General features: G+C 50.1%; 1 protein-coding gene across 5 annotated transcripts in view; it reads left to right on the top strand.

Moving 5' to 3' along the window:
* The first annotated feature begins 6,170 nt into the window (after positions 1 to 6,170).
* LOC102563645 (cytochrome P450 4V2) overlaps positions 6,171 to 18,792 on the top strand; it is a 32,766-nt gene continuing 20,144 nt past the window's right edge. For 2 of the 5 annotated variants that reach the window (XM_059721812.1, XM_014594868.3), the window contains exons 1-3: positions 6,656 to 6,920; positions 11,041 to 11,153; positions 14,952 to 15,037. In XM_059721812.1, the coding sequence (XP_059577795.1) occupies positions 6,686 to 6,920; positions 11,041 to 11,153; positions 14,952 to 15,037 (434 nt within the window). In that variant the 5' untranslated portion in view covers positions 6,656 to 6,685. Of the gene's footprint in view, positions 6,308 to 6,377; positions 6,520 to 6,655; positions 6,921 to 6,957; positions 7,105 to 11,040; positions 11,154 to 14,951; positions 15,038 to 18,792 lie in introns of those variants that run through there. The other 3 variants (XM_059721813.1, XM_059721815.1, XM_059721814.1) reach the window with 3 other exon arrangements.

Below are 18,792 nucleotides of genomic sequence, written 5' to 3'. Positions count from 1 at the left end.
CTCTTCCTGAACTCCCCTCTCCCTGTGGTCATGGTCCCTTAGGGCCTCACTGACAAGCCTCCTGAGCTTGTCAAAGTTGGCTTTCCTGAAGTCAAGGACTTCCGTGTTGCTGACTGACTTGTCAGCTTTTTGGCGGATGGTGAAGGTGATCAGCTCGTGCTTGCTGTCACCCAGCTTCCCATCGATCACTAGGTCGCTGACTAGGTCATCCCCAGTAGCCAGTAGCAGGTCGAGCAGCGCTTTGCCTCTCGTTGGCCCATAGACTTCTTGAGTCAGGTAGAGGTCATCCACGCATGAGAGGAAGCTTTGCAACCGCTCAGTTTTTGCTGAGCGATCCTCCCACGAGATGTCCGGGTAATTGAAGTCACCCATGACAACCATGGTCCTGGAGCACGCTGTCTCAGCCAGTTCCCGGGCAAACTCCTGGTCAAGCTCAGGCCTTTGGGTGGGAGGTCTGTAGTAGACTCCCACCATTGTGTCCCCTGTGCCGTGTTCCCCACGGATTTTAACCCAGAGAGTCTCCAGTAGTCCACCCTGGTCGCCAATATCGGCTTGCAGGGACGCGTAGCTTTCCTTAACATAGAGAGCTACACCCCCACCCCTTTTATCTACATGATCCCTCCTGTACAGGGTATAGCCATCTATACCTGTGGTCCAGTCATGGGTGGAGTCCCACCAAGTCTCTGTTATCCCTATGACATCATAATTATTTGCATTGAGCAGGAGGATGAGCTCCTCCTGCTTATTCCCCAAGCTCCTGGCATTTGTGTACAGACAGGCAAGTGTCCCCTGGGGGGCTCCTTCCTTGCCCACAGATTTTACCAGGGCTGGGGCCGGGGTGGGCTCCCTTAAGTGCCTTGACCCGCTGGCTTTGCAAGGACTGCTTAGCGGGCCAGCAGTGGCGGTCGTGCCCCCAGACTTAGTTTAAAGCCCGGTGGAGCAGGTCAGCCAGTCTGGCTGAGAAGAGCCTCCTCCCTAGGGGAGAGAGGTGGAGGCCATCTCTTCCCAGCAGCTCGCTGTCTCTCTCGCCAAAGAGTGGGCTGTGGTCATGAAAGCCAAAGCCTTCCCGATGACACCAGTGCTGCAGTCTTTGGTTGACCACGTGGATCCTCCTCTCCCTCCTCAGTCCATAGCCTGAGCCTGGGAGGATCGACAAGAACACCACCTGTGCCCCCAGACCCTTTAGCCCCACTCCCAAATCCCTGTAGCGCCTCATGACCCGGCTGGGAGCGCTCCGAGCCGTGTCATTGGTGCCCACATGAATAAGGAGCATGGGATAGTGGTCTGTGGGTTTGAGGAGCTTGGGGATCCTCTCCGCAATGTCCCGGATGCGGGCCCCCGGGAAACAGCAGACTTCCCAGGCTAAGGGTTCGGGGTGGCAGATTGCCCCCTCAGTCTCCCTCAGGAGGGAGTCTCCTACAACAAACACCTTATGTTTTGTCTTGGGGAGAGCAGGGGCGGTAGCTGCAGTTGGGACCATGTTGCCTGTGGGAGCCGGCAACTCAGCAGGCTTTGCTGGAGCGGCAAGAGGTGTGTACCTGTTGCTCAGCTCTGGCGGGGCAGGGGCCTTGGTGCGGCGGGCCTTAGGGCCCTTGACCACCTTGGTTCATGCCCCTGGCTGGACAGAGCGGGAGGTCCCGGAGTCCTCCTTTGGTGTGGAGGGAGACTGTGGTCTACCCTCCGCCTCCCAGGGAAGAAGGGCCTGGCAGTAGGAGTCTATCTCCTGCTCGCAGTCCCTGATGGCACGCAGTCTCTGGACTGTGGCCTGGAGCTCCTCCAGCTGGCCCGCCAGAGACCCCAAAAGGGAGCAGACCCCACAAGGGGAGGTAACCATGCTCCCAGGCCCCAGAGCCTGAAAAAGGGACAGGGGCTCCGTCTGCGTGGAGCCCGAAACCAGGGGCTCTGTCTGGGTGGCAGTCTCTGAGGTGTCGGGGGGGGGGGGGCGTGGAGCCCGAGGGGATCCTTGGGGTGCGGTGTGTGCCCATCCGTGTCATGCCTCTGGTAGGCTGGCTACAGCTGGGACTGTCTACCCTGGGGAGTGCGCAGGCAGGGTCCGGGGCCCTCCTGTGCTCCCTCCTGTGCGAACTCCGTGCTAACTCACATGCCGGCAGAGAAGCGCGCCTGTTTGTGCGGCCTGTTCGCGTGGCTCCGGTCACGTGGCTCCCTGGGGGGCTGGGCGAAGTAGGGGCCTGGGCAGGGCTTGACCCAGCCTGGCTCCACTCAGCTGCCTCCTCCCACTTACTAAGGGGTTAGCCCCCTGTCTCCACGGGCCCCACTTACCTCCGGCTGTGCTGGGGGTTGGCAGGCGGCTCCGCGGCTGCTGGAGGGTTTCTGGGGGGCTTCGGGGGAGCAGGGGTGCAGTGGGCTTTCACCCACATGTCTCTCGCCGCTTCTGAGCTTAACTGGGGCTTTTTCCCCGTCGGCGGGCCTTTTAAACTGCGCGCGTCTGTAGTGGGCCTGCCGTCAAGGAAGCAGGAAATAATATCACCCTTCATCTCACAAGGAAGTTTTGAAACAAATGTTTGGGAAGAAGAAGTCAGGTTATCACAGTGACAAACACCTAAAGAAAAAGCTGACAAAATATTTATATCCCAATCGAAAGGCCTCTTCACTTACAGACTTTGGGTTATCGACAGTCCAGGATGAAGTAGATTAGGAAGTTCCAGGGAAAAAGTGTTGTGGCAGTTGGGCCAAGTGTCAGTTAGGGTGGCTGTGGTCTTCAATATATTTGTGCTATATACAGTATGTAAACCAACTGTGAAATGGTTCCACCAGTTATAAAGGCTGCATGAGCACAGATAGGGACCTACTCAAATCGTGATTTTGCAGAAATTGTGAAACCAGCAATCTCTGTGAAATCCATGGGGAAAACAAAGCAAAAAATAAACTTGTTAAAAATAAAATGCTGACTCCCCAGTGGGAGTTAGCAGTCCTCCAGCTGTCCAGCTCAGCACAAAGGGGGCTGCCGGCATGAAGGCGAGCAGGCAAAACAGCTGCCACCCCCCTCCTTCACCCGTTGCTGTTGATTAGCAGAGGGCTACCTTGTTGTGTGGCCCAGCTCCTCTCCAGTCAGCAATGAGGGGTGGGGCCGCATAACAGACAGCCCTCTCAGCCAATCCGTGGCAAGGGGAGGGCCACCAGGGCCCCTTGGCCAATCAGAGGCATGGGGAGGCACCGCAATAAGCCCATGAAAATAGAAGCCAATACTGTGATCTGCCTGCAAAATCGGCGGCTGCCTCCTCGAATTGAGTAGACGTTTACCAGTACATGATAAATTTCACCCCAGGGACCTAAATAGATTAGTTCATCTTTTATATTCTGTTTTATCTTGCCCTCATTGTAACATGAGCACTTTCCAGTATGGCTTGAAGCAGCATGGGTAAAATCTGTTTGAGCACTCATGGTGCTTAGGTCAGGTCCCAGAGGACTGGAAAAGGGCCAATGTGGTCCCTATTTTCAAGAGGAGGAGGATCTGGGTAACTTTAGATCAGTTAGTCTCACCTCTATCCTTGGGAAAACCTTCAAAAAAATATTAAGGATCACGTCTCTGGGAGTCCAGTGGGAAAAATATGCTGAAGGTCAAGCAGCATGGATTCATAGCAGGTAGATCCTGCCTGACTAACCTTGTTTCTTTTTATGACCAGGTCACAAAATGCTTAGATGCAGGAGTCAAGGTAGATGTCATATACTTGGATTTTAAGAAGGCCTTCGATATGAGAATAGGGTGAAATACCATAAATAAACTGAGCAGCTATGACGTAGATGATTACACAGTCAGCTGGGTGGCAAATTAACTTAGGGGTTGCACCCAGGGAGTGATGGTGGATGGGTCAATATCGACCTGGAAAGATGTGGGCAGTGAGGTCCCCCAAGGCTTGGTCCTTGGACAAGTGCTGTTCAGTGTCTTCATCAGTGACTTGGATGAGGGTGTAGAAAGGACTCTGTTCAAATCCGCAGACGATACCAAATTATGGGGTAAAGTCAACATACTAGAGGGTTAACACACTACAGGGTAAAGAACAAATCCAGGCAGATCTGGACAGGTTGGAAAAGTGAGCAGAACAATATAGGATGCAGTTCAATAAGGACAAGTGCAAGGTGCTACACCTAGGGAGAAGGAATCACTAGCACACTTACAGGCTGGGGGATGCCCTTTTCAACAGTACAGCAGCGGAAAGGGATCTCAGGGTCATTGTTGACACCAAGATGAACATTAGTCATCAATGTGATGAAGGGATCAGTAAAGCTAAGCACACTTTATCATCCATTAGCAGGTGCATGATAAACAGGTCCAGGGAGGTGATACTTTCCATCTTTGCGGCATTGTTCAGGCCACAGTTGGCTTCTTTTGGGCGTCGTACTTCAGGAGGGATGTGGACAACCTCAAGAGGGTTCAGAGGAGGGCCACTCATGGTTAAGGGCCTGCAGGCAAAGCAGGGGAGAGATTGAAGGACCTGGATTTCTTCAGCCTCTTCAAGAGAAGGCTGAGAGGTGATCTTGTGGCTGCCTACAAATTCATCAGATGGGGAGGAGGGCAGCAAGGAATAGGAGGTGCTCCGTGTAGCACCTCATATTTGTGCGTGCATTTGAATTTCATCCAATTGTCTCTAACCCAGCTTTCTAATCTATCAAGATAGCATCTTTTGTCGATCCTCTAACATTGTTTGCAATCCTTTCCAGTTTTGTGTCATCTGCAAATTGGCTCAGCAAGCTCTCTCTTCTGGCACCCAAATCATTATAATAAACAAGCACCAGACCCAGGACAGACCCCTATGGAACCCTATCACAAACTTGCTGTCATTCCAATGTTGATCCCTTTATGATTACCCTTTGCTTACAGTTTATTTTATTTATTTATTGTTTAAGTTCAGAGATTCAAGGCAGCTTACACAAAGAGAGAAAAATAACTTAAAAACAAGAGAACAAAACAGGAGAAACAAATTAACTTCTAAATCCATAAAGTATTGAAATAACTTACAGAGCAATATCCCTCTAAATAGGATCCCACCTTAGCCTTGCCTGCCAAAACAGGAAGGGGTAAGAAGATAGAGCCCTGGGGGACCCCACAGGGAAGAATGAGCTCTTGCCCATCACTACCCTCTGGGACCTGGATGCTAGAAAAGAGTGGAATCACTTGAAGAGCTGACCTATGACTACCCACCAAGTCATGTAAATGTTTCTCAGCACCTGATAGTTAACTCTATCATAGGCTGCTGAAAAATCTAGTCAGATCAGCAAAGCACTATTTCTCTTGTTGGTCTCCAAGCAAATATTGTTGACCGAAGTCACAGGTGCAGTCCTCCTCCTTCCCTAAAAAGGAGGTAATATTTATAATTATTTGGACTGGAAGGTAACTTAGGGAGTTTTTATGAGCTGTTGCAGGCCTGGTCAGCATCCCTGCTCCCCTCCTCCACCAAAACAGCTCACCAAAACCCCCTAAGTGGCTCTGCCCCAGGGCTCGGGGCCCAGCCCTGCAATGATCTCGGTCCTAGTCCCAGGGCCTCCCTGGAGATCGGCTTGGGACCTGTGCAGGCAAGGCATACTCAGTTGAGCAGATGGAATAGGGCAGGGGGTGTGCAGAGAGCAGTGACTGCGAAAGACTGGGGCTGGGGCTAGGAGCATGGGGTGGTGACAGCATGCATGCCCCTGAGGCCTGCCCGTGAAACTGGTGCCTGTTGCAAGGACCTGCGGGCAGTGGATGATGGCTCTGCCCCACGTTGGGAACCAGAGGCCATTGGGCCTTGGTTCTGAACACTGTCACTTAGCATAAGAATATTTATCATGAGCACACTCAGCTGCAGATTTAACTGTGGCTCAAAACAGCTGCAAATTGGCAATGAGACATGAGACCTGACCATGACATGTTCTTGGTGAAGAGGAAGTCTGTAAATACTCTGTCCAGGGCACAACACCATAACAAGCTGGCCAACCGAAATAAGGAAATTTGGCTTGGGAAAAGAGGAACATTCAGTAGCAAAACTAACTCTCACCTAAGAATGAGAAAAAGTACCTGAGACTGCACAATTCAAGTCAAGGTTAATCATGTATGGCAAGTCGAAGCAGGCTTATTAATATGCATTACAGGGAATGACAAGTTAATAATTATATGGTAAGAAACACAGTAACAATAAGGTATATAAGAAAAGGAACTAGAACCCCTCCCCAGAACACTCCTGAAGAAAGCCAAAAGAGATCCAGTCATCAATCCAAGATCCTGTGCAGACACCAGATGTAGGAGCCAGGAGCCCCAAACAAGACCTCACAGCCTGATCAACCAGTGACATCACGCTCACCATGTCTCCGGGTGGTGAGCATACTGTATTGCTTTTAAGTAGTTACAGTATTAGAATAGTAACCTGCTGAGAATGCTTTACATTTGATTTAGAATTGTAAGAGTTAGGGGTCAATAAACTTGCTTATAGTTAAGGACAACTGTGCCTTACACTCCATACCTGGTAAAAAGACTCGTATCATCGTTGGACGTAACACCCAGGACCTGGCCCCACACGCTCATTGCTGGTGTGTCTATTATTAATAATTGTTGACGACGAGAATAGCAATAATACTAATAACGTGATCCGTGACTGGACTCCTGTCTCCCCGGCAGCTGCGGCCCCGCCCCGCCCCGCCCCCGGGCACAGCCCGGCGCAGAACAGCGGGCTGTCGGGTCGGGTCGGGGGGGCAGATGGCGGCGGCCATGGGCTCGGGGCTGGCGGTGGCGGAGGCGGCAGGGGGCGCGCGGCTGCTGTACTGGGCGGCGGCGGCGGCGGGCGCCCTGCTCGTGGCGCTGGGGGCAGCCTCTGTCCTGCGCCCGCTGGCCGCGGCCCTGGGCAGGTGGCGGCAGCTGCGGGCGGTGCCGGGGATCAGCCCCTGCTACCCGCTGCTGGGCAACGCGCTGCTGCTGGAGCGCACGGCGGACGGTAGGAGCCGCGGGCACAGCGGGCGACATCCTGCTGCTGTGAGATGTCAGCGTACAGGCAGTGCTAGACTTATGACCTTTCGAGTTACAACAAACGTCACCTACAGCGTTTGTGACTCGCCCCCCGGTTCAAGTTCCAACGCAGGTTTCGACTTCACGACAGCCCATACAGCTGCGTCCAGCTCGTGAGTCTGGTGTGGTGGAAGGGGAGGGAAGCGACGTGGGGGGCAGATCAAGGCCCCCGGGGTGAGGGCCGGACTGGGGCTGAGACAAGCGCTACCCAGCCGGGGAGGGGCTGAGCAGTGGCTCCCTGGGGGCGTGCGGGTAGGGAGGGCGGTGGGTCCTGCCTGTGTGCTGCTCGTCTGGCGGCTGGTCCAGCTGTTCCCACCACTGCTTCTGCCGCTTGGCCAGGGGGGGGACATACGCCCCCAGATCTGCGCAGAGCGGGCAGGCCCGGGGCTGCACCAGGCTGTGCTCCAGAAAGGTGGCAGGGGCTATGGCAAATTTTTGGGTGTCTGCAGCCCCCACATAGCCCCGCTCTTCTGCCCACCCCACCCCACCCCAATCCAGGGGCACATGCCCCCCCCCACCCCCCCATGCCCTCCTGCCTCTCACCCAGCCGGCTCACAGGGGGTGCGGGGCGAAGCCGCGGCTCGTCCGGGGAGGACGAGGCGGCTCCCGCCGTTGCGCACCGCTTGTCCGGTGGCAGCACAGTGGCTAGGCCCATGCCCACCCTCCCCGCCCCAGCTGGATGAGCGACGAGAGGGCATAGTCCCCACTCCCAGCACCGCTGCCACCCTCCTGGAGAGCAGCCTGGTGCAGCCCTGCCTGCCCCACTCCACGCAGATCGGGGGCTACACACCCCCTCATGCCGTCCCAGACAAGTGGCAGGAGCCGCCAGACAAGCAGCGTGCAGCAGCGGGAGCCACTGCCCTCCCTCTCCGTGCCCCCCGATGAGCTGCAGCTCAGTCCCGTGCGCGCATGGTCCCGCCTGGGCAGCGCGGGGGGCGTTGAGCGGCCCCCCCCACCCCCCACCTCTTCCCTCCCCCCTCCCCTTCCACCACGATAGACTTACCAGCTGGATGCAGCTGTATCGAGCGTCATAAAGGAACCAATCCCCCATTTATAACGCTGTTCCTCTGCGTTCTGACTTAGGACGTTTCAACTTAAGATGCGGTTTTCAGGAACCAATTGCGTCCTAAGTCTGAGGACTTCCTGTACACTCAAGAGGTCCCCGGTACTCAGAGGGCTGTGCCCCCCACTACAGAGGAAGGTCCCCACAGTCCGTACCAGTCTGTGGAGTAAAATTCCTTCTTGACCCGAAGTCTGACAATGAGTCTGACCCTGAGCAGAGGAGTAAGACCCTCTAGCTGGGAACTTCCCAGCAGGAGCACTGGCACACACCAGTCAAAACCTCCAGCCTGGGTTGTAACCAACACCCAATGCCTCTAGGAAGGCTTAAAAACACCCTGAAGAGCCTCTCTGACAAGGGAACTTGCTACATCCTTAATAACTCACATTCACTTTGAGTGGGACCCTTTCCATCCCAAGAGAAGGCCATGTCTGGGTAATGGCAGGAGCCTTGCTGGGAATGGTAAAGAATGATTATTTTAGGACCAATCTGACAAGCTTGTTGAAAAAAGTAATTAAGAGAAGAACTAAAAAAGGCAGATAAGTACTAAATCAGTATGTTTTGAAGCAATATATGCTGCCTTCTCAGATGAAGTCCAAACACGGCATTAGTGTATAGATTATGTGAGGATAATATCAATATATATATATATATAATTATCAAATGAGGACAGAGGTGGTTATCCAAAGTGGATGTGAAGATTTCCCTTGTGCCCTTTATAATATGCTGCATAGCTCTACACAGTTTTTGAGGTTCCCTCTAGTTTTTCTGTCACCAAATTGAGACTATTGTATAGAAACAGTCGGTGTCAACCCTATTTACAATCTATATGCAATTTCGTGCCATTCAGGAATTATGGGAGGGGGTCATTATGTTACTTAAGCCATGTATAAAGATCATGGCATGGGATAGTGCAGAGGTTCCCTAACTTTTTCCTATTGCATACCCTCTTCCAGATTTACCACCAACCCGTGTACCCCTACCAGCATCGTTTTATATTTTAACTCCTTAAATGCCAATTATTATTATAATGAAAATTAAATCTGCCATTACATAATCTCTCGCATATACCCCACAAAGATGTCTTGTGTACCCCCAGGAGTATGCGTACCACAGTTTGGGACCCCCCTGGAATACTGCATGCAGGTCTCAGATGGAAAATGTTCCCATAATTTCTTTGAAAAACAAATGAATGTCTTTCAACCAGAATTATATTTTCAGCCAAGTGACCATAAGTTTCCTCTTGTTTAATCAGTGCTAAAGAGGGTTTTCAGGTTCTTGGGTCTTTAAATAAGTTTTTGATTTTTCTTCAGAAATTCTTGTAGTAATATAATTTTCAGTAAGGGTAAGTATGCACAGATCTCCATGCTACTGCAACTAAACTGCTTTTAGTACCCAAGATAGCTTGTTTAGAGAGAGCTTGGGTATTTCTCCACTGAACAGCAGTGTAGATGATCTGCAGGGATCATCTCTGTTTAAAAATGGCAAATTCTATTATTTAATCCGCACTTTTCCATGATTAAAATGAAACGCCGCTATATATATATATAGGTATCTGTTGAACACAGAGTTTTATTGATATATGTAGAATTTAAAGCAATTTGGAAGTCTACCAGTGCCTCAATCACTACAATAAAATAAATTCTAAACACCTGTAAATTTTGGCATTTGATTTTGGGTTTTTTATCATGGAAAATCAGAGCTCTCCCTGCCCCCTTTGCACACCAGAACGTAGGTCCAGCTGCAGCTGTCCCCCCACTGCTTTGTGGTGCTGAGAAGCCCTGAAATGCCAGTGCCCTGTCTATGCCGGTGCCCCCTGCCCCCCCCCCAGCTCTGCTACCAGGGCTACAGGGCCAGGGACCCAGGTCCACAGCCCCCTGAGCCCGCACAGCAGTGCCTGAGCCCCGGCTGCCACCCATAGGAGGCAGCAGCTGCTGCGGCAGAGGGGAGCATGGAGCCCGGCTCCCCTTCCCCCATGGATGGCACAGCTGGAGCAGAGCCTGTAGTGGGGCGAATGTGGGCTGCCTGCTGGGAGCTTGGGCTCCCCACCCTGCTTCCCTCTCCCTGGCAGGGAGGCTCATACAGCCACTAGGAGCCCTGCACTGCCATGTCAAGGTGCCCACTGCCTGCCTGGTAGCAGCAAGGAGCACAACTCTGTGCCACCACCCCCACTGCTGCTGGACAGGCAGGGGACACTTCACCATGGCAGTGCGGGGTTCATGGTGGTATTGGGCTTCCCCGTCCAGTCCTGCTTTGCCCTGCTGTGCCAGGTCCCGCCTGCTGGGCTGCAGAGGCCCTGAGGCAAGGGCAGCAGGGCAGGGAGCCCTGAGTCCACAGCGGGTAGCCCATGCCTGCGCACGTATAAATCTGAGGGGCACATGCCCCTCATGCTCCCCCAGGATAGTGCTTAGCAGCCAGGAGCTAGCCCCATCCCCCATATGAGCCACCCATGGCCCTGTGGCTGCACATGGCCCTGTATCCCAAGGCCTACCCCAGCTGGGAAGCAGGCCCAGCCTCAGCCCTGCCCAACTCCCTCCCTCCTTGAGAGGCGGCCTCAATTTCCTCCCCCTGCCAACTTACCTGCAGGAGATTCTCTCCAAGGCTGCCTGACGACCCTGTGCACGTGTACATGCGCACTTGCATGTAGCACCCTCTGCCTGACCTCCCTCCTCTTGCTCCCCCAGCCCCTTGCAGGCTGGAACTCTGCCAACCTGCAAGGGGAAATCCACTGTTTCCCACATTTTTCTTCTTTTAAGGGAGAAAATCCAGGTTTTTCCTCCTTTAAATTAGAAAATCTGAGTTTTACTCTGTTTTTCTGTCATGAACAGCAAACCTGTTGATCTGTAAGTGTATCATAATGAAAACAATAAATATGTGCAAAACAAACCTGCTTTGTCAAAGTAAGAAAGCTTAAGCTCTAGTGAACTTATTATTAGGTATTACAGAAGAAGGCATCTTTGGTGTTCTTCAACCAGCTTTTTCTTTTCAGGTTTTTTTAAACAAATGTTCCAATATTCTGAAGAATTCAGGAATCGCTCACTGTTAAAAATGTGGATAGGACCATTGCCTCATTTGTTACTGTATCACTCTGACACTGTGGAGGTAAATATGCCTAGCTCATTTTCTAGATACCTGATTGTGCTATTCATGTATTTGGAGCATAAAACACATTTTACATTTCCTTAATGTAATATCTACCATAGGGCTATAAAATATTTGAACTGATACTCTTTCACAGTTCAGGAGCAACAGTCTATGAACCATTAGGGCTGAGGGCCCAAAGTAAAGACCAAATAGCCAGTATTAAATTATAAGACCTGCCTTTCATTATATTTTTTATTTATTTAATAATGAGTGCCTTATTTATTTCATTTCCCCATGTGTGTGTATTAAGTTCTGCTGTTGACCTCTGTGGTTATTTGTGCATATTAACAGATCATCAGTACTCTGTAAAATATAAACTGTAATTTGTAATAATCTTATTTCACTTTTCTGAACACTCCTGGTTTCTCTTTGTTTGAATCAGAAAATATGGGCACATTCAGCCATCTTATTAACCATGACAGTTATTCTTTGACTTAAAATGTGAAGAGCGTACAGTAAACATAGATAATGTTTGTCTATACAGCGCTGATAACAATGATCAATATTTCTTGGGGCAAGAGCTCACTCTCTGCAGCAGTCTGCCTTTGGGTGGGTACACTTCAGCTCTGTGTACTGGAGAGCAAAGGTACTGTATGTGTGCCACTTTTGCCTTCCAAGGGAAAATTCAGGTAAGGGAGGAAAGCACAATACTTTTCATTGGGAAAATTCAGGCATAATTCGCTTGAGTGTTCTCAGTGCAGAGTTGCAGCATGTGGAATAGCATGCAGTCTCATCTTAATTTGGAAGTACATGTGGCATTCCAGTTTTTGTTTCTTCATGTTGATTAAAAATATTTCTGTGGTTCAACATTGAGATGATTATTTTATTTAAGAAACACCAAAACAAGACATTTTTGATAATTGTAACTATCTGCTTGTTATAACAATCCCATAAACTGACATAGTTATACAAAGCATTTTGATTTTGATGCAAAGTGGTTCCCTCAATTTTTCCAATCAGTTATACTGGAACATAAGAATTGCTATTTACTGGGCCAGACTATATGTCCATCTAGAGCAGTATCCTGTTTTATATACTGGCAGGGGGTGAATGCTGAGGGGGTAGGGTTAACAGGATGTGCCCAGAATCTTGTACCCCTGCTCCTATCCCATTGCATCTTTTAACAATCAGAGGTTTAGGATATTCAGTTTTTGAGACAACACCCCTCTGTACCATGCTCAGTACCTCCACGAATCTGTCTAATCCCCATTTGAACTGGGATAGGCAATCAGGCTCCACAACATCATGTGGCAATGAGTTCCACAATTACACACTTCAAGAAAAATAACTTCCTCTTGTTTTAAACCTCTTACGCAATAGTTCCTCTAGTTCTCGTATTTTGGGAAATCATAAATAATGCGTTTCTATTTACTTTTTCTGCACCATGTAATATTTTGCACAACATCTCTCATGTTCCCCCTCAAGTGTCTTTTTCCAAGTGAAAAAAAAATCCTAGACTATTTAGTCTCTCTTTTTATGGAAACCTCTCCATACCCCTGCTAATCCTTGTTGCCATTCTTTGTATCTTTTCTAGTTTTTGTACCTTTCTTCTTTTTTTTCTTTGTACCTTTTTCTAGTTTTTCTTTTGAGGTATGAGGACCAAAACTGTACACAGTATTCAAGCTATGGCTGCACCATAGATTTATAAAAGGGCATAACAGTACTTTTTATTTTGTTCATAATGTCCTTACTTACCAATATGTTATTTTCCTTTCTGACTGCTGCTGAACATTGAGGTGATGTTTTTAGCAAAGTGTCTACAATGATTCTAAGATCTCTTCCAAGTGTGGTAACAGTTAATGGACAGCCTTTCATAGTGCATGTATATTTTGGGTTACTCTTTCCCATGTGCATCACTTTGCACTTATCAACACTGAATTTCATTTGCCATTTTTTGCCCTTGCACTCAATTTTGCAAGATCCTTCTGTAGTTCTTCATGCCCTGCATTGGTTTTCACCGCTCCAAATAATTTTGTGATGTCCACAAATTTGATCACCCCACTATTCACTCCCTTTTCTGCGTCATTTATGAAAATACTAAGCAGCACCAATCCCAGCATATATCCCTGGGGGACTCTACTATTTCTACTTTCTATTATGAAAACTGACCATTTATACCCTCTTTTGCTCACTTTTTTTATCCATAAGCCAATTAAGAGCCTGGGAAATAGACTCTTTTCTGGTAGGATGCCTGTAGCAAGGCATGATATGCTTTCTCCTTTAGGGAGCAAGTGGTTTGGGAGGCTGCATACAGGGGGCTAATGAGAGACTCACCTGGCCAAGAGAGGGCTCAGGCTTGAGCTATATAAACCCAGAGCCTGAAATGGTCAGGTGGTCTCTCCCTGGCAGCCATGAAGTGAGGTGGTCCTGGCTTCAGAGCAGCTGGGCTCCTGAAGGGATTTGAATTTATGTCAACAACTCTACAGGCCTGGGAACAGAGACAAGTCCCCTGGACAAGAAAGAATGGGTTTTACAGTCAAGTGGCCTTTGTTGTATGCTAAACCCAGAGAGGGTTTGACGTGTCTGTCAGAGGCCTGAGATGCTTCTTTTTTATTTAAGTGGCACAGGTGGTTTAGCCTTGAGCCCTGATGTGGCAGGTTCAAGGCCTACTTAGAGAACTGGTAACCCAGGAATTCCCAGACTAATAGTGGGGCCCAGTCAGAGGCCCGGGAGCCTAGGGAAAGGCTGAACCCAGATCAGAGGGTCCACATGCCCAGGGAAGGGCTAGCTGGGCCAGAGAGTCCACAAATCCAGGGGGCCTAAGCTAGAGGGTTTCCTGTGCCCAGAGAAGGGCTGAGAGCTGGACCATGGGGCCTGGGAGCCCAGAGGAGAGGCTGCCTGTGGCACCAGAAGTCCAGGAGTCCAGAGGGAGATTGCCTAAGGGACCAAGGGGTCCAAGGGCCTAAGGGATCAAGTGTATAAATAAGCAACATCAAAGAGAGAGAACACCCACAAGGCTTTGGGAGTGGTGTAGGGAAGGAACAGAGCCATGCATGGAGCCCTTAAGGTTATAGGTGTGCTGGAGGTGCACAGATATGCAAGTAGCCCTCGAAGCTACAGGTACCCCGCAGGGGCACAGACGAGCTAAGAAAGGCCCATTGAGCTTAAAGTTTGAAACAAGGCTACTGGGGGTCTGGGAGAGACCTGGTGGTGCCGCAAATAGACTAAGGCTCACTTTAAGGCCTGTGGGCAGCTTCCCTTATTCAACCTCTAGTAAGAACGAGGCACAGCAGTTGAGCAATCAAGGGAAGGCTGTAATAGAGACTGAGCCAGGCAGGAGTCACATGGCCACGGGGGGGGCATCACAGCCACCCCTCAGGCATGAACCTCCACAATGCCTATCTGCCTTTTTATGAGTCTGGCACATGACCTGTTTCAATGACTTGGTACTATTGCCTGAGCTATGTAAAGCTATTTCTTATTGTAAATGAGTATTCAAATTTATGCAAGAACAGTTATGGCTTTGAACACATTTTTGCAGGTAGGTGTTTTTTAGTTATTAGTATTTGTTACTTTTTATCATAGTATCCTAGAGTATTCATAATGAACTAAGTGCTATACTGCATTGTGCTGTAAACTGTAAAAAAACAGAACAGAAGGATGGTTCCTTTCCTACAGAGCTCACAATTTAATACAAGCAACAGAAGGATACAGAGAAAGAACAAGTGCAAAGGAGGAAACAATAGCATGATAAGCCATCATTGTAACTGATTTTCTAAAGCAGCATTATTCATCCATCTTTTCTTTTATTGATAGGTTATTCTGAGCAGTTCAAAGCTTATAGATAAATCCTCTTTATACACATTTGTACATCCATGGCTTGGCACAGGACTCCTGACAAGGTATAATAGTATGCAAATACAGACCTAATCCATTAAATTTATGTATGGTTTTACGTTAAGGTTTAAGATGGAATGTATGTTGATTGCTTTAAGAGTATAATAGATTATATTTCTTCTGAAAATAAGCAGTGTAATGTACTTCTGGATGGGAGGGGGAGAAGGAGGGGGAGGAGTTCTGTCTGGGGGTTGCCCAGCCTCCACTGGAAGGTAGAGCAGGTGGATTGGAGCCTCCTGAGGTGAGGGTGCTCCAGTTCACCCATTGCTCCACTCCAGTATGTGCTGGATAAACCCCAGAAGGGAACCCCTTCCCTACCTTCCCCCTTCCCAACCTGTAACAGCACTCTAGCTGGGAGAGGGGGGTGGGGGTAAGGGAAGAGGCTGCAGACATGCAGCCTCTTTTGTTAGATCAGCTCCAAAGTGGAGCTTGATCCTCCATCCTCCCAATCCAACAGTGAACATCTGCTTGGTTGGTAGGGTTGGGCTAACTCATGGTACTTTCTGTGAAGCGCCATGAGTTAGTTAGACTGGGATGCTGCAAGTCTCTTGGCACTCGTGGTGAAAACCAATGGCTGGACAGGCTAATAAGTAACTGCTTTAGGTAGTTCTGGTGTTAGCAGGAAGATTTCTGCTCTAGAATCACTACATCTTGCATCTTACGTTATTGCAATTGTATGTTTTATATGAAACAGACAACCCTGAAGGTAAAGAAACACCACAAAGGCAACAGAAAGTGATCACAAATTCCCAAAGAATAGCCTGTAGTGTCATAATATAGGGTGTGCCTGTCACTTTGGAGAGGTAAAAAAAAACACAATTCTTGAATGGATCATGTTATGTAATAAATGTGAGCAGTACTTTACAAGACCACCCTTGCAAACATAGAACTCCATTCTTTCTTCAAAACAGAGTAACTGTTTTAACTTTTCAACCAAAGACAAATCAGTCAATTATAACGCCACAGACTAAAGTAGTATTTCCTCACAAATGACATTTGTATCCTCCTGGGTCTGTGTCATATGTGGTTGTACTCATTTCTACACCCTTCAGTGGGAGCCAAAGACATTTAAAACGGATCCATTAGAATAGACCATCCCAAGACATATGACAGTGGAAACTACCAGAAAGACTCCAAGCAATGCTTTTTTGTACATTGTGTCAGTGGGAGTTCACGTCCAGAATATGCCTGTACAGACTATGTTTCCTGTTTTTTGCTAATTGATAGGAAGATTTGGTTCTATCTGTCTAATCTGATGGGCGGTACAGTCCTAGGGTGAAGTTCCATGTTACCCTTATACCAGGGGTGGGCAATGATTTGGGCCCAAAGCCACACAGGCAATTTTGGGGAGCTGTCACAGGCTGGTCAGCATGACCACAACAGCCCAGAGCCCGTATGCCCTGTGGCTCCTCCCCACCACTGCCACTAGCACCCAGCAGTAACTGAGCACATGAGTCCAGCCCTGGCATCCTCCGCATCCACTCCAGACTCACCCCAGCCAGAGCAGGCCATCTTTGGACCCTCCAGGACCTAGGTGTACTGCCCCAACCCTGCCCCATACCTACTGTGGAACACCCGCCCACTATGAGCAGCAGTGGCAGTAGCGGCAGCTGGGCAAAAGCTGTTGCTGGGTGCAGAAGAAAAGTGGCTATCCCCTGCTTGCCACAGCTGGGCCCCTCTTGCTGCAACCACCCAGAGCCCATGCTTGGGCTGCCCTGCAACTCCTCTCGAGCGCCATAACTACCACCACTAATGTCACTTCTGGGCAGCCCAGCAGGGCAGTGGTGGCAATGGAAAGGAGCCACAGGGCAGCCTGGGTGCAGGTTCTGGGCAGCCTCAGCAAGAAAGGCCTGGCAGCAGTGAGGGGGAGGCACCCACCTTTTCTCCATGCCATGCAGCAACTCCTGCCCAGCTGCCACTGATGCCATCACTGCTCATTGTGGACAGGTGGTCTGAAGCAGGCATGGGGCAGGCTGGGGTTAGGGCTGTGCACATAGGTCCCAGCTGGTCCGCACCAGCTGCAGTGAGTCCAGAGTGGGTGCAGGGCCGGCTGGGGCCGTGGCTGTGCACTTGGGTCCCTGCCAATATCCATGGCGCTGGGGCCAGTGGCAGCCAGAAGAAGCCGCTGCCTAGAACTGGAGTCCAGCTGTGGAGCTGCCCCAGTCCCGCTGTGTGCCTGAGCCAGATGGCAGCTGGGCCAGGTGGCAGCTGGGCCAGGTGGGACTGAGGGACTTGGCATGGGCCAGACAGAGTTCCTCTGTGGGCCAGATCCAGTTTGCAGGCCACATTTTGCCTACCCCTGCCTCATACAAAGGGCACTTAAAATAAAAGCATCCACATGTTAAAGCTCATTAACTCATGTTAAATGCTCTCTGAGTGTCTCAAAGTTATGCCACTTCAGGCAAGGTTGAACCCTGGGCTGTGCTACCTAGCTCGTGTTAGGTTAATTTCAGGCTGCTCCATGAAGGTAAAACAAGCAATTTGCAGCTCTCTAGCATCCCAGGATGTACTGTTCCCCCTGCTCCCCCAAATTCTGCTCCGTAGATGAACTTTCCACCATCCCAAACTCTACTGTGCAGGAGGTGGTACTGACCAGGAGCAGGTGGGGCAGTGCCCATGCCGTGCTGGGGATTGCAGTGGCAGGGAACATTTTGCTGGGAGGTGGAGAGGCATGAGCATTGTGACTTCCCTTTGCAGGCCCCTGTGTTCCTGACCTGGGGCCAGGGATGGGGAGAGAGAGCAATGCTTCAGGAAGCCTTCCACCAACCACTGCCAACCTGATCTCAGCCCCACTGGCCTTCCCAGAAGAGGGCCATGCTTTTTACCTGGAGCTGAGAAGATGCTGCAGACAAGTTCAATTACCTTGGTTACCTGAAGCTAATTGAAATTTTCTCACTCTGCTAGTCTAGCGGTTCTCAACCTTTTGCACCTTACATCCCATGTACTATTTTGTCAAAAAACCCTGGTCCCACCATGATAAAAACAAAACCCCACAAAATTGCACTGTTCAAGATATCTCTTGATCCATCTATTTGAAGTGCAAAAAATTTATTTTTTTCAATTGGGCAATGAGTTAAAGTCCCACCTACACAACTTTTGAGTCCCACCAGTAGGACACATCCCAGTGGTTGAGAAACACTGGCCTAGTCCATTTCCCACAAGTGCTACCACCTCTCCCCTGCCCAGGCATCTTACTAGAGGCTTTGGCTTCCCACTGCACCCCACATTCCCATCCTGGGGTTGGGAAGGAGAGGGCTGTGCTACCAGTATGGACCCCCTGGGCTAGGGACAGACATTCAAATACAGCTGGAGCCTGAATTGATTCAACCTTTGCAAGTTAGTCTAACCTGCCTAGGCTTAACCAGTTTGTAACAGGACAAACATCTCTCTGGACTGAGGCAGTGCAGGCACATGCCTGCAGTTGCTCAGGCCAGGAGCCGAGGAGCGCTAGACCATGCCCTTGGCTGCAGGGAAGCTGTGCTGCGGGGGTGTGGCTAGTCTGGGCTGAACTGGCCAGAGCGGGGTTTAATTCCTCCCTCTCTATCCCACCAGCAGGGACCCAAGTGGGGTCTGATGGACGCTCTCCGCTTGCTGCTGCAGCAGTGGGCACCATGGCCCCTGAGGCAGAGGCGGTAGGGAGGAGAGTTAGCCGCCCTTCTACTCCCACTGGCAGCCAGGTCTGCCTGCCCTCGCTGCTGTGCTCTGTGCCCAGGAATAGGCCTCCTGCTGACCTCTTCACTGGACAACAGAGGGAAGAGGA

Source organism: Alligator mississippiensis, chromosome 2 (assembly GCF_030867095.1).
Source record: "Alligator mississippiensis isolate rAllMis1 chromosome 2, rAllMis1, whole genome shotgun sequence".
Lineage (NCBI taxonomy): Eukaryota > Metazoa > Chordata > Crocodylia > Alligatoridae > Alligator > Alligator mississippiensis.
Note: the sequence above shows the minus strand (reverse complement) of the source record. Positions and strands in the feature narration are given on the sequence as shown.